The following is a 20,219-nucleotide window of genomic DNA, read 5'->3' as shown; positions in this document are numbered from 1 at the left end:
TGCCAGTTGGTTTCAGTAAGTGCTCCCTGGAAAAAGCTCATTCATACGGGGTGAGTCCTGAGGTCAAACAGAGACTACTTGAACCCGTGAGATTTTGCTTTTGTGGGGGAACTGCCAGACAGGTCAGATAATAACATCTGTGAATGGGGCTTTGGAGGAGCTCCAGTCTCATTTGGCCCTGTTCACACACAGGCCCCTGGGCCGTTGGTCTGCAGAGTGATTGCAGGCTGTTGGTTTTCAAGGCTACGGCGCTGGGGGCGCTGGGGCAAGATAAAGTTCCGTGGACTTGGCAGTTGTTACTGGGATTCACTGTTTTTCTTGGATAAACACTCCATGGATTGTTGCAAACTAGTTAATTTCCAGAGTTCTGAAAAGGCTGATTTTGCCCATCTTTGCCCAGTGTTCTCGTTCCTTTTGTGGAAGAGTTATTTCAGAGGTTCTTACACCACATTCCTGCCGACATCACTTCTCTTCCTGGTCACTTCTAATTCCCTCTAAACTAGTCCTCCCGTGATCAGCTTGGTTACATACCCCACTGCGGAAATGCATGCCGGCTAGATGGCTCTCGCTATTCAGTATCTTAATATCTGTGTGGCATGTCAGCACTTTCATACTCTATCATTTCATCATAAATATAAGAAGCACTGGTGAGATGGATACTTACTAGTCCTGATTAAATATTTTTATTTTTTTTTTCAGAATTGCTTATTAGAATTTTACAGTATTTTACACTAGCTTATTTAATGTCTAATGCTGATTGACTGTTGTGTCATGTTAAATTAAGTCCTATGGTTGGACGTTAGCCCCAAAACAATCAATAGCCCCTCCGGTAAAGACAAACAAAAACCACTCCAGGTGAGTAGTAAGCCATACAGAATTGCAGACTGCTTGCTTTGCCTTGCTGCCACTTCTTGATAAGGTTAAATGAAATTGATGCTATTTACATTTTAGGTTATCACAAACTGCTGACTAAGAGTGTGGCTGAGACTCCAGTACATAAGCAAGTCTCCAGAAGGCTTCTTCATAGACAAATCAAGGGCAGGTGAGTAACATCCTTGCCTAGCTACTTTGTGTAGTCACACAGCCTTGCTAATGATCTTGTGGGCCGCTGTCCACCTTCTCGGAGCCCCTGTGACTGATGTCTTAACTGTCTTATTACTAAAGAGTATTCAGCATTCTGTAAATTCTGAGGGCTAGAGAATCATACAGAATGCACTCTTTTGCGTCACCTCTTTCACTTGGCATAATTATTTTGAGATTGGTCCATGGTGTTGTATGTATCCATATTTCTTCCTTTTTGGGGTGGTGAGGGGTTGCTGAGAAGCAGTCCATCAAATGGGTATTCCACATTTATAAACTTTTTTTTTTTAATTAAAAAAATTTTTTTTTAACTTGTTTTATTATTTTTTTTTAATTTACATCCAAATTAGCGTATAGTGCAACAATGATTTCAGGAGTAGATTCCTTAGTGCCCCTTCCCCATTTAGCCCATCCCTCCTCCCACAACCCCTCCAGCAACCCTCAGTTTGTTCTCCATATTTAAGAGTCTCTTCTGTTTTGTCCCCCTCCCTGTTTTTATGTTATTTTTGTTTCCCTTCCCTTATGTTCATGTTTTGTCTCTTAAAGTCCTCATATGAGTGAAGTCATATGACACTTGTCTTTCTCTGACTAATGTCACTTAGCATAATACCCTCCAGTTCCATTCACGTAGTTGCAAATGGCAAGATTTCATTCTTTTTGATTGCCGAGTAATACTCCATTGTACATATATACCACATCTTTATTCATTTGTCCATCGATGGACATTTGGGCTCTTTCCATACTTTGGCTATTGTTGATAGTGCTGCTATAAACACGGGGTGCATGTGTCCCTTCAAAAGAACACACCTGTATCCCTTGGATAAATGCCTAGTAGTGCAATTGCTGGGTTGTAGGGTAGTTCTATTTTTAGTTTTTTGGAACCTCCATACTGTTTTCCAGAGTGGCTGCACCAGCTTGCATTTCCATTATAAACTTTAAAAAAAATTTTTTTCAGAGAGCGTGTATGCATGTGCTCACACATGGGGGAGGAGCAGAAGAAGGAGGGAGAAAACCCAAGCAAGCTCTGCGCTCAGCCACCCACACAGGGCTTGATCCCAAGATCCTGGGATCACGACCTGAGCCAAAGTCAAGAGTCTGGTGCTCAGCTGACTGAGCCACCCAGTCCTCCCCTGCACAATTTTAAAAACCATTCTTCATGGCATCTGGGTGGCTCAGTCATTTAACTGTCTGATTTCTTGATTTTGGCTCAGGTCAGGACCTCATGGTTGTGAGATCAAGCCCCATGTTGGGCTGTGTGCTAAGTGCAAAGCCTGCTTAAAGATTCTCTCGGAGCGTCTGGGTGGCTCAGTCACTTAGGCAACTGACTCTTGGTTTCAGCTGAGCTCATGATCTCATGGTTTATGTGTTCAAGCCCCACGTCAGGCTCCGTGCCACCTGCTTGGGATTCTCTCTCTCTCTGTGCCCCTCCCTTGTGCACATGCTCTCTCTCAAACATTTTAAAAAACCTTCAAAAAAATTCTCTCCCTCTCAGCTCCTCCCCTCACATGCTCACACTTTCTCTCTAAAAATAAAAAACTTAAAAAAAAAAAACAAACCCACACGGGGCACCTGGGTGGCTCAGTCGGTTCAGCTTCTGATGTTGGCTCAGGTCATGATCTTGTGGTTCATGAGTTCAAGCCCCATATCCGGCTCTCTGCTGTAAGCACGGAGCCTGCTTCTGATCCTCTGTCTCCCTCTCTCTGCCCCTCCCCTGCTTTCTGTCTCAAAAATTAGAAAACAAAAATGCAAAAGCATTTGTCATTACATGGAGGGGTCATCATCACTGCTGGGCCAGGCTGCAAGTTTAGGATCTCGGCTCAGCCTATGTGTGTGGTGGGCCACAGTTTTCCATGGTAGTTAGTGTCTGAAAGTTTGTCGTGCTAAGCTGCCCCTTTCCTGGTTCTTTGGCTAGAGAAAGCTGACTTTTCTTAGGGTAGTTTTGGTACCTGTTGGCATATTTGGGTTATCTATTTCCCCAGCACCCAGTCCAGGATCCAGGAAGCAAAAAGGGAACTCTCTGGGAGCTCACTGCCCTGTCTCTCTTTGGGTCCTGGGATCCCCAGCCACCTGCCTCTTCTTGTCACTGTTTAATCTGTAGTTCATTTTAATATAACATCCAGGGTTTTTAGCTGAACTTAACAGGAATAATAGGAAGGTTTCATCTTGACATTATTTGTGTACAGATTTTATATACTTGTGCAAGTTATCTATAGGATAAATTGCAAGGAGAGAAATGGGTGGGTTAGAAGGCATGCATATTTTTAATTAATTTTTATGTTGTAAAACCACTTTCCAAAAAAGTGTTCTAACCATTTTACTTGCAACAGTAAAGTATATGAGAGTGCTTGCCAACACTGGTACTCTTAAGCCCTGTGGTCTCTGTTGCTTTGTGAGGCTTGTGGTGCATGAACCATGAGTGATACTAAATAATCCCTATGCTTGTTATTCGTTAAGGTCCTCGGAGCCTGGTCCTGATATTGACATAGTCGAAGAGTCCCCAGAAAAAGGAGCAGACGGTATTACCTATGTTTGTTTTGTGCTGTTTTCTCTAGTTTCTTTGAAAACCCTCTATTTGTGGTGTTGTTCAGCATGTCCTAAGATATTGTGCAGACACTATGACAGCTCTGGGCCTGCAGTGTAGATCAGTAAATGTTTATTAGTAAATGGTCTTTTACACAGAATTTCCTGAGGGAATTTCTGGAGAAACCTTTTTACACAGTAGGAACAGAGGTCAGGGTACGGGCTAACACGGGGTGATACAAAGTGCCGTGGCTTCTTTTTAAAGTACATGTAATTCAGGGGTTTCCAAAAGCAAACATTTTGTTTTTTCCAAAAACAAAGTCATGTTTTTAATGACTCAAGTAATTTGTTTATTGTAGAAAAATCAGAAAAGTAAAACAAAAAATACAGAGAAGTCAAATTAAAAAAAAAAAAATTTTTTTTAACATTTATTTATTTTTGAGACAGAGAGACAGAGCATGAACAGGGGAGGGTCAGAGAGAGAGGGAGACACAGAATCTGAAACAGGCTCCAGGCTCTGAGCTGTCAGCACAGAGCCCGACGCGGGGCTCGAACTCACAAGCCGCGAGATCGTGACCTGAGCCGAAGCCGGACGCTTAACCGACTGAGCCACCCAGGCGCCCCAAGAAGCCAAATTTTTAATAATTGTTTGGTAATCCCACAACTCAGAAATACTTAACATTTTAGCTTCATTGATACTCTGACAGGTGTCGTTTCTACACAAATGTATGTATCATAAACATGAAAACTGCAATTTGTAAATTTAAAAAATTTTTTGCAAAAGTCACACTATATAAACCCTTTTTTCACCCAGTATCATGGTTAAAAGGGTGGCAGTTTGAGATTTCCAAAGGTCACAGTCTGGTAGGTCAGTGGTTTTTCTGAACTTTGTTGGAGCCATATGTCCTACCCCTTGTAACTTTGTTACACTTCAGAAGTCTCAAGGTCAGTAATTTGTGACAGTCCATTTTGTATGTGGTATAACAAAAATTTTACCCATTTCATACACAGGCAAATGTAAAAAGCTTGTGTTTCTCCCTGGTTACTAACTGTGATTCTGGTTTTGTAGAAATAAGCTTGAGACGAAGTCCTCGAATCAAGCAGTTGTCACTCAGCAGGACAAATTCTGGTTCCTTCTATTCTGCGTCTCAGCCCAAGTCTCGAAGTGTGCAAAGAGTTCACTCATTCCAGCAAGACAAATCAGGTAACTTGCTTGCCCACCGCCTAGTTGTGTGCCTACTTGGCGGGAAGTATTTTTGGGAAAAGAAGTATAAAACTTGGCATTTTCTTTCTTGATATTGGAGCAGTAGAACAGGCATATTCAGTAGAGGTTTAGAGTGATGGACGATCCATGACATTCACTAACAGTGTCCTTCCTTTGGATTCCTACAGCTGGTCATTCATACTATCCTTTTGGTAATTTATTCATTCAACAGGTAAATTACCTGTTATTTCCACCATGTGTTCACATTCTACACTCGGGTCCTAGGTGGAAGGGGATACCTGTTTGTCCTTCATTCTTTCATCCATCATTAGTTTGGATCATCAGATAATGTGTTTTTATATTTACAAATTAAATTCTTTTACTTGCCTCACATAAGGGCTGAGGTAACTATGCAATCTTATTAAAAGTCCAGATGGCAGCAATAATTGGGGTTGCTGGCGTAATTAGGTGGGATCCCCCACTCCCAGCAGCTCGAAAAAAATTGTTTTCTTGTATGGACTGGCTGTTCTGTTAGTATTGGGAGGGCAGAAGTTGAGAAAGAATTACTGTTTTTGACTTGCAGACCAAAGAGAAAAATCTCCAAACCGAAGTATTCGTTCTCCCAAGAGCCTGCTTTTTGGGGCATTGCATGAGATGGTCAGTCCTTCTGAGAAGGGTTCAGCTCGACTTCAGAGGACTTCAAGAAGCACATTGGGTTCTGAGATACCTACAGCTTATCAGGTATAACATTTCTATAATGTTTAAAATAGTGTGGTCTTGTGGGGGGAAACAAACATGGCCCAAAAAACCCACTGAGACCATTAGGGACAAGAAAGCAGGTGATCTGTAGATGTTAATACGTATTTGGGGGTGGTTGGGTTGATCGAGATGAATGGTTATTGGGTATATAGGGATGTAAGGCAGCAGTTTGGCTGAGGCCAAGGTGGTAGGAGAAAACAGAAATGATCTCATCTAGTCTCTTGGTTTCGTCCACCATTTTTATCATACACCACGTGTAGATCTTCCTGAAATGTACAGGCATCATTCATCTGTTGCCCTTACACTACCCACCCAATCTAGTCATCCACGTGAGAAGCCTGAGTCACTCCCAGACATAGCCATTTATACCCATTCCCTTTTCTCCATCCCTGCAGTTCTGCCCTATTCCAGTTCTGCCTGGAACATTTCAACTGTCTTTTCCCTCTTCCCTGTCAAGTCCATCCTGCCCCCAGAGGCCAGAGTGAGCCTTTTTTTTTTTTTTTTTTTTTTACATTTATTTATTTTTGAGAGAGCACAGTGGGGGGAGGGGCAGAGAGAGAGGGAGACACAGGATCCGAAGCAGGCTCCAGGCTCTGAGCTGTCAGCACAGAGCCCAACGCGGGGCTTGAACCCACAAACCGGGAGATCATGACCTGAGCCGAAGTTGGATGCTTAGCCGACTGAGCCACCCAGGCACCCCCTGGAGTGAGCTTTCTGACTGCATCACTTTGCTGAAAGCTCTAGAGACCTCTTGTTAAACAGGGTTTTCTGAAAATGGAATCCTTATGTTAAAAAATAATTTTTATTTGGAAACCCAATAAACCGCTTAGAGTTTGTGGGAGGACACTCAGCTATGGAGATGGGTTTGAAGACCACAGATTTACGGAACCAGGTTCAGTCCTCTCCAGATGGGCATGGGCCTCCATCGGCTGGCTCTGGCTCCCACTCTCCCTCTGCTCTGTCCTCTACCTTTCCGGTGACGTCAGGCTGCACGTAGGTCTGCATGCAGCTGCTGGTTTTCATTTTAGGCAGAGAAAATGATAGAGCAAAGGCACCAGGGGCACCTGGGTGGCTCAGTTGGTTAAGCGTCCGACTTCGACTCAGGTCATGATCTCACGGTTTGTGAGTTCGAGCCCCGGGTCGGGCTCTGTGCAGACAGCTCAGAGCCTGCTTCCGATTCTGTGTCTCCCTCTCTCTGCCCCTCCCCTGCTCACACTCTGTCTCTGTCTCTCAATAATAAATAAACGTTAAAAAAAAATTTTTTTTTTAAAAAGGCACCAAAATTACCTCTTCCCTGCTTTCCCACCTTTTGCATTTACCTGCTGATACCCATTCTTAATGACCTAACTCACTGTTCCTGTCCCCCCTTCAGGCTAGCTGGGTTAGACAGTCCTCTCTTGTGCTGCCAACACGTGTTGTCCCACGCACATCCCTGTCGGTGCGCTGGTGACACTGTTACCATCTTTCTGTACCCCATTCAACGTGAAATACCCACTAGACCAGGATTCCCTTGAGATGATCATGATGGGTGTCTGACCTGCTTTACCTGTTGGAGTGTTTAACTGCATTTTGCCAGAAGGAAGGGAGATTTTTTGCTGGGGAGTGTTGTTCCTGAGACGTTGTCTTTGTTGCTGGACCTTATGTATCCATCTATTCCATACTCCATCCCCACCCCACCCCCCCGCCACGGCCTGGCACATGACGGGTGTGTAGCAAGCACATGTTGAAGGCAGGTGAACAGCAGCTGATGTGACACCTAGAAGCTACTTCAGGAAGGGAGCAGGAGCGGTGCGGTGGAAGAGACTGTGGCAGTAGTGGCGTGATCCACCATTGAAGGCGAAGCGTGTTTTAGCTGTAGTATGCATCTGAAGAAAATTCTTGGTCTTGGGACCAAGATCAGATTTGGTGCTTAGTGCTAGGAAAAGAAAAGTGCGCATCATGTTTTGGAAATTGAAATGTGCCACTGTCTGAAATCCAGGTTAAGGATTTCCCATGTGCCTTTCTGATTGTCTTAGAGGTGACTCAGATGCTCTGTAGAGCATATGGGTGATGACATTCAGGCACTGAAATGAGCATTTCTTTACAGACTCCCAAGAAGAGTAACCGGAAATCTCCAAGCTCTTCTAAAGTGACGCCGAGACGGTTCCCTCGTATGCCACGAACTCCACTGCGCACCCCTGAAAGGTGGCAGAAACCCCCTACTGAAGTGACCCCTGCGAAACAGGCCATTTTTGAGGAGTCCTTAAAAGACTCCTCACAGGACTGGGGCTCACCATCTCAACCAAAAGTCACTCCTCAGAAAGGCTGCTCCCTGGCTAAAGGAGGAACCTCTCCTCTTGAAAAGAAGATCCCAAGAACCCCCGGAAGGCCAGGTGGTCAGCCAGCTGGATGTCTGCGGAATTCTACTTGGCCACTCTCGGTGACCTCCAGTCCAGAAAGCACCCCCTGCCCCGCAGCCCCCAACGGGACTGCAGGTCTGAGTCCTGCCGGGTCCTCTCCGCGAGCGGCAGCCTCGGAGGTGCGGGGAGAGACACCTCCGGACCAAGAGCACCACCATCCCTGTGTCCCCGGGGCCTCCCAGGCAGGGGAGCTAGCACAAAAAGGAAAGGAGAAAGCCGCCTCCACCCCCGGGAGCCCGGGGATGACAAGTCTGGTGCCTCCCCCATCTCCTCCTCCAGAGAAGCCTTTCACCTTTCCCTCAGGCAAGGTTTCCAAGAAGAGTCCATTTCGGAAATTTTCGACGAACTCTCCTTACCCTGGAGAAATGGACTGGAGAGAGCCCTGGAAAGCCCCCAATGTAGCCTCACCTCTCTCCTGTCCTGCTTCCTCAACTCCTCCCAGAATCCTGCAGAATGCCCAGTCTGACCCCGCACCCCCTCTGCCCCCTTCTAAAACTGGAAGAAGGTGCAGAGAGCCCTCGGATCTTGCAAGCAGCTTCCTGGAACACCAGCCTAGTGCCTCTGCTGCTCCTAGAGAGGCCCCAGCTGACAACCCAGCTGCCAGCACAGATGCCAGCAAGGACCAGAAGGAAGTGAGCCTTTCTCTTCGGTCTTCCCCTGAAAGACACAGCTACCCTGGGCTTGGCTTCAGGAGGGACTGGCGTCTGTCCTCTCCTCTGCTGATGGCGAGTGACACAGAGTATCTCACTCTCCTGGACAAAGCACAGCTTGACGGCAGTGACGGCTTGAAAAGTGATGTGGCACCAATGGGAGAGGAGAGGCAGTCAAGGACGATGGTTGCCAAGGAGAAGTCTTCTCCGTCGAGCCCTGGGGTTCTTCCGTCCCCTCGTTCCTGCGGGCCTGGTTCTCCCCCGACACCTTCCTACGACCTGCGCAGCACTGCAGACAGAAGGCAGCGCCAGGCCGCCGCGCAGCTGGAGGATCTGCAGGCGTCAGCTCGGCTTCCAGAAGCCCCCGCCAGCCCGCAGACCTACGAGGTAGAGCTGGAGATGCGAGCCTCTGGCCTGCCCAAGCTTCGCATCAGAAAGATCGACCCCGGCTGTCTGTGCGAAGCTGAGTCCCTACGAAGGGCGGGGAGCTCCCGGGGCGATGAGAGCGCCCTCCCTGGTGTTGGCCTGCCCCGGGCTGGCAGGTCCTCAGGGAGACCCGAAGCCACCTATGTGTCTCCCCCCTGCCTCCGCCCCTCACACAGCACCCCTGGCAAGAGCGGGGGACAGATGTACATCTGCCAGTCCTGTACACCCACCCGCGGCCCCTCTAGCACCCCCTCTCCGTTTCAGACAGACGGCAGTGTTCCTTGGACCCCATCTCCCAAGCACAGCGGGAAGACCACTCCGGACACCATCAGAGACTGGCCCCGCAGGAAGCGGGCAGTGGGCAGCAGCTCTGCTGCGAGGAGCGAGGTCAGCGCTGACCTCCCTGCAGGGGTGTCCCTACTCGAGCCAGAGAGGAGGGAGCGAGGCCCCGAGCTCAGCATCAGCAGAACTACCCTCTTGGGGGATTTTGAGCTCGAGGGGGTGTGCCAGCTGCCCGACCATTCGCCTCCCGGGGACAGTGTGCCGAAGGCCGAGGAAGCCTGCTCTTGGGGACAGTTTGGGCTGGGTTCCAGGAAGAGGCTCCTTCCTGCTGAGGAGGAAATGGAGTGTCAAGCAAAACGAGCGTGTGACGAGCAGAGAGGAGACCCAGAATTCAAGAGTGAGGAGCGGTCTCCGGGCGTGAGTGTGCTGTGCCTGCCCTCCACGGGGGACGACGAGGTGTTCTTTTCAGGTGAGGCTGCCGCCATGGGTTTTGGGGGTTGGGGGGAGCGCCTCAGAGCTGCTCCTTGAAGAGGCCCGGGCCCCGTGGCATGGGGTACCACGGAGCCGTGCTCACCCTGCGTCTCTGCAGGTTCCACGCCTTCTCCCGGCTGTGCCAGGCGGAGTGGCGTCTCTGCCAGTGGGCTGCAGGCCCTGACCCAGTCTCCACTGCTGTTCCAGGGGAGAACGCCTTCCTCTCGGTGGAACGATGCCAGAGGTAATTGTTCACAGAAGGTCCTGAGGAGTGACTGCTGGGTGCCTCCCTGGGGTCAGCTCGGGGTCTCGGACAGAGGACCGTCCCTGCAGGGTCCCGTGCTCTTCCCAAAGAATGGTTCTAACCTCATGGTGTAGTTAAGCGCAGGCCTCAGATCCTGATGTGTTTTCTTCAGCTTCTTGAAACTGTGACAGATGTGGACATCCCACATCCTGTGTGGCGGGAGCGTGTGGAGGAGAGGGGTGGGCGGCACGCTGGCAGCTTTCCCACAGCGGGTTCCACGCTTCTGTACTGGAAGCTTCTGTGGTAGATGGAGGACTGGCTGTCGTGATCAGACTCGAGGCTTCCCTTTCCTCGACCCCGTGGCTTGCGTCTGCGGAGTGCATGGGTTAGAAAGGTCTCCTGGAACTAAAGGGGAATGCAGGAGCGGGGGGCCTTTGGTGGTTCCTCTCCCTTGACACTCAGACATAAATCACGTGAAACAGCATAAACCCCACAATCTGAGCCAAAAAGAATGTACAAACCCAGCTGAGGGAGTTCAAACTGCAGTACTTAGCTTTTTCCATTATTTACTGCCGTCCAGTCAGTGCTGACGGGTGGGGGGCGCTCACGCAGCCCGAGAACCTGCAGGCCGTGCTGGTGTCAGTCCGTCTTCGGGTGTAGCCTCTCCAGTTCAAGCCTGTTTTCTTTTGTTCTGTCCTCAGTGACTTCCTGCCCACTAAGTCTTTCTGGCTTTCCCTAGATGAGGATATGGACGTTTTCCCGGCCGCAGCAGAAGACTCTCCTTTCAGCCGAGCCTTCTCCAGGAGACGCCCCATCAGCAGAACTTACACACGGAAGAAGCTGATTAGCTAGTGAGGCTGGAACCGGTCAGGGGACTTAAGACTTCAAACACTACGGAGCGTGGCCGGAGCCACCGTGTCCCCAGCACAGAAGACGTGTTCTGAGCGGTCTTCTCCGGGTTGGAAGTTCCAGGCTGCTCTCTTCCCACCTAACCCTGGGCTTGCTGCACAGAAACAGGAATCGCCAGGGCTCAGTGGAGCCAAGGGAGTTCAAAAGAGGAAGCTGCAGTCAGCCCGGTCCCCATGCCTCTTTGTGGTCAGCTGTCCCATTCTTTACTCCCTCTCCGGAAATCCAGCCCTACCCCTCCTTAGGGAGGTGGTGTCGCTGGGGCTGGGAGTCAGGAAGCAGGCAGGAACTGTAAGACCAGGCGCTCATTCCAGCCCTGCCCTCCGAGAGACCAAGGCAAGTCAGTCGACCCCCCCCCCCCCCCACCAGCCCCTTCATGGGTTCTTTATGAAGCTGCCGTTAGGCTGGGCCCCGGAGATCCCGGCAGGGCTCGTGAACTAAAGCACCACACACAAAGCTGAAGGCGGTGGCAGACAGAATAAATTTCTTGCCTTCCCCGTATAATAATAAAGTCCTCTCTTGCTACTCCGTGCATTTCTGCTTACTCACCAGGGCCGAGCTCTGGTGGTTCCTGGAGCAGCCACATCCCCGGGTCTGCTCTGAAACTCAGCCAGTGCCCAACGGTCCTCACCGTGAGTGGGGAGACGCACCGGAGTCACACAGAGGCCCGGCGTGTCCCAAGGAGCAGCTTCTGGGGACTCCTGGTGGGGGCCCCGGTCCACAGTTCTGAATTGGGCCTGTCTCAGGGGCTCTAAAAAGCCTTTACACCTGTCATGTTCTCAAATCTGACTCGTGTCTTGTAAATCAAACCAAGTAAAAACTCACATTCTTCCCTTCAGAGTCTCATTTATTATAAAATGGTTTTACAAAAGTCTAAAACTATGCCAAGCTTCCCACTTCCCACCATATACATAAGACCATTTAAAACACAACCCGGTTGCCACTCACTGTGGTGTGTCCAGCACCGGCTGAGCCCCAGCACTGGGGGCACCCGCACGCAGGTCTGGGACCAGAATTGCCTTTTGGGAACTCTCAAGCCAAAAGATGGCAATCCGGTACCGGAGCTCAAAGAAATGAGGGGCAGGAATTTGCAGATGAAAAAATAGGAGTCTGATCCACTGGGGCAGGTGGCCCAGGTTCGCTGATCCCGGCTGTGTCAAGATCAGGACCCGGATTTGGAGGAGAGCTAAGGGCCGTCTTTCATGAAGCAAACAGGGTTGACCGTGCCCGGGAGCGGGCTCAGCCTCCCTGCAAGGCGGGCTCTGCGCACAGCCTACAGCGGGTTTCTCCTGACGTCGATCATGCCTGAGCTGGCCCGGCGCGGGTCCCGCCGGGGCTTGGGCAGGGGCCCAGGGCTCCAGGGCAGGCCCGCCTCACCCACGGGGGGCGCCCGCCCTCCCAGGGGCTCCTCGGCGCCGCCCTGCTCCTCACCGCACAGGCTGGAGCGCTTCCACGTCAGCGGCAGCGGGGCCCGGACCAAGTCCCGCACCTCGTCTCGGGAGCGGGGGCCCCCCTCAGGGAGGGACTGCTGCCAGAGAAGCTCGGGCACGGGGCGCAGCTCGTCTTCATTTCCGGGAGCCGGTCTGCTCTCCAGGCACAGGGCCCTCTTCTCCCCACCTGTCACCGAGACCAACGACACTCGTCGGAAACGGAGGCCTCCGCTCCCCTGTGGGAGATGCCCGCGGAAGAGTGGAGGTTAGAGGGGTTCCCAAGCCTTCCTGGAAGCCGGCCCAAACCGGGTCAGGTGAGCCTCACCCCGGCTCTGGCCCGCCGCACTCAGGCTACTGAGCTTCTGTTTCAGTTCCTGGTTCATCCACAGGTGGCGGCCCAGCTCCTTCTCCAGCGCTTGGATCCTGGTCTCATACTGCCTCCTGCTGTCCGCTAGCCCCTCGCCGAGGTGATCTAGACGGGAGGGGACACGGAGGAAGGCCGGGAGGGGCGGAGGAGGAAGGAGGGGCGGGGCGAGGAGGAAAGCGGGGAGGGGCCGCGGGCAGGGAGAGGGGCCTCACCTCGGCTCTGCTGGAGGAGAAGCTGCATGTTCTGTTCGTGCTCCTTCTGCTGCAGGGTCAGCTGGCGGTCCATCTCCAGGCGCTGGCGCTCCAGGGCCACCTCCAGCCAGTAGACCAGCCTCTGCTGCTCCTCCAGCTGCATCTCCAGCTCAGAGAAGGCGATCTGCTGCTGGTGCTGCTCCTCTCGGAGCGTCACGACCTGTCCCAAGACCCAGCCAGGCTCAGCCCCCAGCGTGGATCATCCCCAACCGGCGGCAGGTACTCAGGTACTTGGCAAACTTGTAGCTACCACCCCCCACGGGCGGACGTCACTAAGGAATCACCAGGGTGTCCCGCTGAGCCAAGACCTGGCCTCCCACACCTTCTCAACAGTGTTCTAGGCAGGGATTTCCAAATGACAAGAGTCAGCTGTCAAGAGGAAGCTTACTTCCTACCCCTGCCTCAAGCTCCTTCCGAGGCCGAGGCTCCTAAGCCCGCGGGCAGAGCCTTGCTGAGGCCCAGCTTCTCAAGCTCCGCACTACTGACGTTTCAGGCAGGGAGTCTGTGGTTGTGGGGACCTGTCCTGCCTGCTGTAGGGTTAGCAGCATCCCTGGTCTCTACCCTCATGGCTGTGAGGACCGGAAGCATCTCCAGACTCGGCCAGATGTCCCCTGGGGGAAAACCATCCCTGCCGAGAACCACCGATCTGGGTGCACTGAAGGGGCCAGGAGGCCGGAAAGTGGGGGGAGAGGAGACCGGGTCTTCGTTTCACTAAGAAAGTTAGGGTTTAAGGAGGAGAGTCTGAGGCAGCCCTGGAGACTGGCGCTGGCCCTGATTCTGTCCCTGCATCTGGGAGGAAACAGACCCCCGTCTGGAGCTGCCAGCGGACCCCTCCCCCACACAAGTACCAGACGGAGGTGGCGGAGGGCCCGGGAGCCGGTGACCCACCTTGTCAAAATACTTGCAGAGCAGGGCTCTGGTCTCCGAGGACGAGAGGTAGCTGAGCTTGGCCATGAGGTTCATCTCACACTGGGACAGCAAGGAGGCCGACGCCCGCAGCACCCGCTGGCGGCACGTGATGGCCTCATTCTTGTATTCGATGGCAGCATCCAAGGCCTCGATGGCCTCGTCCAGCTGGAACAGCGTCCGCTCCTCCTGCGGGACACGGGCGGGCGTGGAAGGGGAGGCCCGGGTGCCCACACCACGCACACGCACTCCCCGGATGGCAGCCCTGGGCAGACGGCACCAGCACCCAGCCACGAGGGAGACGCTCTGTCTCCTCATCCTGAGCTCACAGCACATCCAAAGTGTCCCTGACTGGTATGGCAGGGACAGGAAGCTTCCGTCACAGCCCCGACCCCGGGGGAGGCCAGGCTCTGCTGACGGGCTGCTCTCTGGTGTATCACCTGTCGCATGATCTACAGAAGCGCAGAGCACCCTACGCCAAATGGAAGATACGGCGGGTCTGCTACGGGCAGCAGAGGGGCCACCGGGGTGAGTTTATTGCAACGAGGCTCTCTCTGCTGCTCAGGGACTGGCCACGAGGCGTGGGGACGTGCTGCCACCGCTCATTCCCACACAGGGAGCCGAGGCGCGGACGCGCGGGCTGACACGGCTCAGGACACAGAGCGCCCCCAGGGTCCAGCCGGGCAGGAACCGCGAGGGCCAAGTCCGTGCGTCCCTGCTGCGGGGGCCGCAGTGGGAGGAAGGGCCAGGTCAGCACGCCCGCTGCGGCCACCCCACGCCCTGGGTCTCACTCGCAGGGAAAGCGTGTCAGGGAGCAGCAGGGCCCGGCCCTAGGCCGGGCCGAGGCCAGGCAGGCTGCGGAGGTCCGGGCCGCGGGGCTCACCTCGGGCGACAGCAGGCTGCCCCTCCTCAGCTTGCCGTCGATGTCCAGGCGCTGCTTGAGCAGCGAGTCCTTCTCCTGGCGCAGGGCGTCGATCTCCCCGCGGAGCCGCTGCTGGCTCTGGGCGCTGCCCTGCCGCAGCTGCCCACTCTTCTCCGACAGCTCCTTCTCCAGGTGCTCCAGCCGGCTGGACACTCGCACGATGTCCTCACTGAGGGCCTGGGGGCGGCGCCGCTGGGGGTCAGGGAGGGGGCGGCCCCACCCTCGCAGAGGTCACAGAAGCGGCCCAACCACGGGATGCTACGGAGGCTGCGGGCCTTTCCCTCAAGAGCCCTACAATCCGAGAGTACCGCCCGGCGGGAGGGCCCGGCTCTCGACTCTGCGGCGGCTCGGCCAGTGGGGCCGGTGGGACCAGAGCCTCGGAGGAGGGACCCCCAGAGACGGCCCCGAAGGATCCCAGCAAGCATGGGAAAAGGCACTCCTGGCAGAAAGGGGGCAGCACCGGACAATCCAGCAGCACCCTGAACCCTGCTGAACTTCAGAGCACTCTGGACCCCCGCGGGCACTGAGTCCGAGCACCTGCTCCGGGCCCGGGCTCTGGGTCTGACATCCCCCCTTTCCCACCATCCTGGCACCACTGTGATTCCACCGGCCGAAGAGGGCACTGGCTCAGAAGCTCCTTACTCAAGAGGAAGCAGTGACACAGAGGGGACAGAGTACTGCTCAGCGGGGGGGCCGCCATCTGCCCAGGTCTGTTGGCCTCCAGCGCCTGTGAGGCCTGCGTCTCCTTGGTCATCCCCCTTTCCACACCTGCTGTTCCTTGTTGGCCTGCACGGCCCCCAGCAAGTGCAGAGGGTGAAATGAAGGGGACAGAGCCTCACGTGGCTGGAACTTGCCCGGCAGGGGCATCACCCGGAAGAGCCTCCCCTGGCAGGGTTGTCACCGGGAGGGACCTCCATGGGAGGGGGCCACCCGATGGCATCTCACTTGGCAGGACCTCACCCAGCACAAACCCCGCTGGCGGGGCCTCACCTGACTGGACCGCAGGCGCTTGCTCTCCAGCCCCGTCTTCTCCTGCATCAGGGCCTCCTTCTTGGCCAGGATGGCCTCCCGCTTGTGGAGCTCCTCCCCCAGCTCCTCCAGTGCCCGCCGCTGCTGTAGGACCTTTTCCATCTCCTGGTCCAGCCACTTCTTCTGCTCCTCGATCTTCTGGCGGGGGTGGGGGAGGGAACTCAGCTCTCACCCCTGGCCCCACGGGCCACTGCCCGGGGTCGGTGGGGGAGAAGGGTGCGCCCCCCCTCCCATCCTCCACCTCCGCCGCACCCCAGGGGGACCGAGGCAGCTGACCGGGGGCTCCGGGGACGCCGGCCCGGCCCGGCCCACCTGCTGCTGCTCCAGGCTGACCACAGAGCCGTTGCTGCCGCTGCGCCGCTTCCTCTGGAATGCCGCGATCTCTTCCGTCTTGATCTTCAGGATCTTTTGCTGCTGCTCGTGCCGCCGCTCCAGCTCCTGGGGACGCACCCGGCGAGCAGCTCAGGGGCAGGGTCCCAGGGGGGCGGGGGGGCCGCATCTCCCCAGAGCCCCTCCGGAGATGGCCTCACCACCCACGTCTCCCTGGGACTGGGTTCCTGCGGGCTGCCGGCCGCAGGCACGGCTCACCTCCTGAGTCCCGCCCGCCTCGCGTGCCCTCCGGCTCTCCTCATTCTCAGGGGCGAGGACAAACTCAGGGAGGCCGAGCCGCCAGCTCGGGAGGTCCTGCGGCTGCGAGTCCCGGGGACCCCAGGCGCCCCCGACCCGACCCGACCTTGACACGGTGCTGCCGCTTGTTCATCTCGGTCTCCAGGCGCCGCTTCTGCTCCGTCTCCTCGCGAAGCCGCCTCTGCAGCTGCCCCTGCTGCTGCCGCATGAGCTGCACGTGCCTCTCGAGCTCCTGCAGCCGCTTCTCGCTCTGGGCCGACAGTGACGCCAGCCGCTCGGTCGCCTGCTTCTTTTCCTTCAGCACCTGGACCGACACAGCCTCGGCTGGGCCACCACGAGATGGCACCACCCCCGACACTCAACCAGGGTGGACAGGACCGAAGGACGATGGACGGAGAGAGGGACGGATGGAAGGGCAAACAGGCCAGTGGGTAATGGACTAATGACAGCAAAAGATGGTGGCTACCAGGACATTTTCTCTGTACGAGGCACACATCACGTGCTCTGTGGGTATCAAATGATCCTAACAATCCTATGGAAAAAATAGGATTATCATTATCCCTACTTCGCAGACTAGGAAACTGAGGCACAGAGATCTCAGGAAACTTGACCGAGGGCACACGGCTACTAAATGGCAGGGCTGGGATTCAAACCCAAGCAGTCAGGCTCCAGAGCCCGTGCTCTTGACCATTCTACTGAACTGTCTCTTGGACAGCTGAGCTGAGGAAGGGAGGGAGGGAAGACAGACGGACAGACAGCTATAAAGTTTGGTGGATGGAAGGGTGGGTGGACAGATGAACAGGATCATACAAGGGTGAAAAACAGGGTGGGGGCGCCTGGGTGGCTCAGTCAGTTAAGCGTCCAACTTCAATTCAGGTCATGATCTCAACAGTTCGTGAGATGGAACCCTGGCGCCAGGCTCTGCGCTGACAGCCCGGAGCCTGCTTGGGATTCTCTCTCCCTCTCTCTCTCTGACCCTGCCCCACTCACACTTCCTCTAATAAAGAAGTCAATCTTAACGACAAAACAGATAATACATGGATCAATAAAAGGCCATAGAAAGACGAATGGATAGATGGATAAACGGACAGTTAGTCACATCAACTGATAAAACGTGTTGGGGAAGGTCAGTCAGCAAAAGGATGTGATTGCCCATTGACCCATGAGCTGGACCCGGGCGATCAGAGGCTCCTCACCCCCTTCCCTGTCCTTGGAATGTGGGCCGCACTTGGCTTTCCTGCTCCCAGAGGCAGCTCCAAGGACACGGCCTCGAGAGGGTGACGCGCTGAGAACGCTGCGTGTACACGACTGAACCCGCGTAGACCTTTTCATGAACTTCTAAGATACAGCAGGTGGGCCCGGGGATCCACTCATCCTGCTGCCGCCCAAGACAAGCCTCGTAAATAAGTTCCCTTTGCTGATTAAACCTGCGACTTCCCCGAGGGGAGTGGCTGCCTCTTTCATAGCTTCCCCTGCCCTCTGCATGCGGGGACCGGTTTAAAGTGACATCCGGGAAGCTCGCGAGCAGATTGCCACGGAAAATGGCAGCAGGCGAAACCCGGAGTCGGCCAGAGACCTGGGTGGGGAGAGGTGGCCCCTATGTCAGACGCTCACGGATGGCTGCATGAGCATGGGGGCGTCCTTAAAACGCTGATTTAGGGGCTGGTTTGGGAAACTGCACGGCACACCGGGGCAAAGAAGGAAGAGGTAAGGCTATTCTGCTGCCCACTGGGCTGGAGTGCGGGGTAAAGACCTTATAAAGCTACGAGGGCACAAGATGCCTCTGCTTGACATCTGGGTGCTTGTGACAAAGCCTGATTCAGATGCTAAGAGGTGGAGTCTCTGAGAAGGCGAGGAGGATGAGGAGGTAACTGAGGAGGAAACAGACAAGATGCTCCATGTCTTCTGACCCTGACACAAAGGAAAAATTTCCTTGACTTTTTATTTTTTTTAAGTTTATTTATTTTGAGAGAGCATGAGCGTGTGAGCTGGGGAGGGGCGGAAAGAGAGAAAGAGAGAGAATCCCAGGCGGGCTCCACGCTGTCAGCGCAGAGCCCGACGCAGGGCTCAATCCATGAACCGGGAGATCATGACCTGAATCAAGATCAAGAGTCAGACACTCAACCAAATGAGCCACCCAGCGCCCCACAAAGGAAAAATTTAAATAGCAATTACCCCAAACTCCTTGAAGAAAACTTGCATGCTTTGTCCCTTGAATTTGTAAATCTTAGCAATTCTTAGTAAATCTTAGTCTTTGAAATATAAACACCCCAGGACATGACCAAAGCATTGCCCACAGAGACTGAAAAAGGCAAAGTGGGGTGGGGGGGGGGAACCTTTTAAAATACAGACTGCTGGGGCACCTGGGTGGCTCAGTCGGTTGAGCATCTGACTTCAACTCAGGTGATGATCTCACGGTTCGAGAGTTTGAGCCCTGTGTCAGGCTTTGCACTGACTGCACGCAGCCTACTTTAGTTTCTCTGCCTCCCTCTCTCTCTGCCCCTCCCTGCTTGTGCACGCTCTCTCAAAAATAAACATTTAAAAAATTAAAATAAAACACGATAAAATGCAGACTGCTGGAGGAGTTCCCTTGTCCAAAATCCAGTCCACAGCCTTTGAAAGATCACGAATATCAATAAAAGCTCCAGCCATGCGAGCCGGCTGGTTCATGGCTGGAGCACTGAAATGAAAGCTGAGAGAGTTGTAGGAGGCCGCTAAGCTCACCTCATCTCATGGATGCAACTAGAAAACACATGGGAGCAAACAACCCAGAAAACAACCAGAAGACAGGCAGAACAAACCAAACTAAATGAAGAGAAGACACCCGTGGAAGAGGGTGGGAAGGGCGGAGACACGGTGGGAGCTAGATGGACCACAGGACCGTCCATGGGAAAGGGGGACACCAAGGAAGCGGAGAAGGGACAGAAACAGACCCTCACACCAGGGAGCCTGCCCCGGGGAAGATCAATCACCCTAACATTTGGCTTTGAAAACCAGAGGGGCCAAATTTTGAGAGTTCTTAAAAGTATTGGGACTTAAAGCATGGAACTTTAGGAGTGCCGGGGTGGCTCAGTCAGTTAAGCATCCAACTCCTGATTTCGGCTCAGGTTGTGATCTCAGTCATGAGACCGAGTCCTATGTAAGGCTCTGTGCTAAGCATGGAGCCTGCTTAAGATTCCCTCTCTCTCCCCTCTGCCCCTCCCTGCTTCACACACATTCTCTCTCTCTCTCAAAAAAAAAACAAAATAAAAAAAAAATTAGAACTTTAAAACTCAGCGGGCTCAGGTCTGGGAGAACCCAAGGGCCACAGGAAGTGGAGTCCCACCCTTAAAGAGACAGCACAACACATAGGCATGGAGGTACAGACAAAAGCAGGAGTCTGAAAAATGCCCAGGGCATATGGAGGGAGAGTCATTTACTAATCTGGAGGGACAGACATCACTGAGGGACTCCTCCAGGAACAGAGGACTTGGCAGGTGCCATTTCCACGCTCTGCACCCCCAGCATCAACACGCAGCCCCTCGTGGGGGCCAGCGCTACACCAACACTCACTGCCTAACCTACACTGAGCCTCATCCCACGGCACTCCAGCAGATCTGCCCCTGCAGCCAGACCTGCCTCGGTCCCAGCAAGACAGGACTCCTCCCCCAGAAGGCGGGCACAAACCTTGCAGACACCATGCACCCCGCACTTTACAGATCCACCTCCTCCGCCCCCGTGGCGGGTCCTGGACATAGTAGCAGGAG

At 54.0% G+C, this 20,219-nt stretch overlaps 2 protein-coding genes across 9 annotated transcripts in view; one reads left to right on the top strand and one right to left on the bottom strand.

Annotated features, from left to right (window-relative positions):
* The window catches only part of TICRR (TOPBP1 interacting checkpoint and replication regulator), a 47,394-nt gene extending 35,925 nt beyond the window's left edge, over positions 1 to 11,469 (top strand). For 2 of the 3 annotated variants that reach the window (XM_053223552.1, XM_027068043.2), the window contains exons 16-22: positions 952 to 1,042; positions 3,535 to 3,596; positions 4,670 to 4,804; positions 5,388 to 5,545; positions 7,650 to 9,789; positions 9,910 to 10,035; positions 10,775 to 11,469. In XM_053223552.1, the coding sequence (XP_053079527.1) occupies positions 952 to 1,042; positions 3,535 to 3,596; positions 4,670 to 4,804; positions 5,388 to 5,545; positions 7,650 to 9,789; positions 9,910 to 10,035; positions 10,775 to 10,887 (2,825 nt within the window). In that variant the 3' untranslated portion in view covers positions 10,888 to 11,469. Of the gene's footprint in view, positions 1 to 951; positions 1,043 to 3,534; positions 3,597 to 4,669; positions 4,805 to 5,387; positions 5,546 to 7,649; positions 9,790 to 9,909; positions 10,170 to 10,774 lie in introns of those variants that run through there. The other variant, XM_053223551.1, reaches the window with a different exon arrangement.
* A 298-nt stretch (positions 11,470 to 11,767) lies between these two features.
* The window catches only part of KIF7 (kinesin family member 7), a 32,696-nt gene continuing 24,244 nt past the window's right edge, over positions 11,768 to 20,219 (bottom strand). For 5 of the 6 annotated variants that reach the window (XM_053223558.1, XM_053223556.1, XM_053223557.1 and 2 more), the window contains 8 exons: positions 16,580 to 16,777; positions 16,159 to 16,284; positions 15,808 to 15,984; positions 14,779 to 14,994; positions 13,878 to 14,084; positions 12,951 to 13,149; positions 12,697 to 12,843; positions 11,768 to 12,558 (listed from right to left, as the gene is read on the bottom strand). In XM_053223558.1, the coding sequence (XP_053079533.1) occupies positions 12,215 to 12,558; positions 12,697 to 12,843; positions 12,951 to 13,149; positions 13,878 to 14,084; positions 14,779 to 14,994; positions 15,808 to 15,984; positions 16,159 to 16,284; positions 16,580 to 16,777 (1,614 nt within the window). In that variant the 3' untranslated portion in view covers positions 11,768 to 12,214. The remainder of the gene's footprint in view (positions 12,559 to 12,696; positions 12,844 to 12,950; positions 13,150 to 13,877; positions 14,085 to 14,778; positions 14,995 to 15,807; positions 15,985 to 16,158; positions 16,285 to 16,579; positions 16,778 to 20,219) is intronic. The other variant, XM_053223554.1, reaches the window with a different exon arrangement.

The sequence above is a fragment of the Acinonyx jubatus genome, chromosome B3 (genome assembly GCF_027475565.1).
Source record: "Acinonyx jubatus isolate Ajub_Pintada_27869175 chromosome B3, VMU_Ajub_asm_v1.0, whole genome shotgun sequence".
Classification (NCBI taxonomy): Eukaryota; Metazoa; Chordata; class Mammalia; order Carnivora; family Felidae; genus Acinonyx; species Acinonyx jubatus.
The sequence above is the reverse complement of the archived record's forward strand: the minus strand, read 5'-3'. Positions and strand labels throughout refer to the sequence as shown.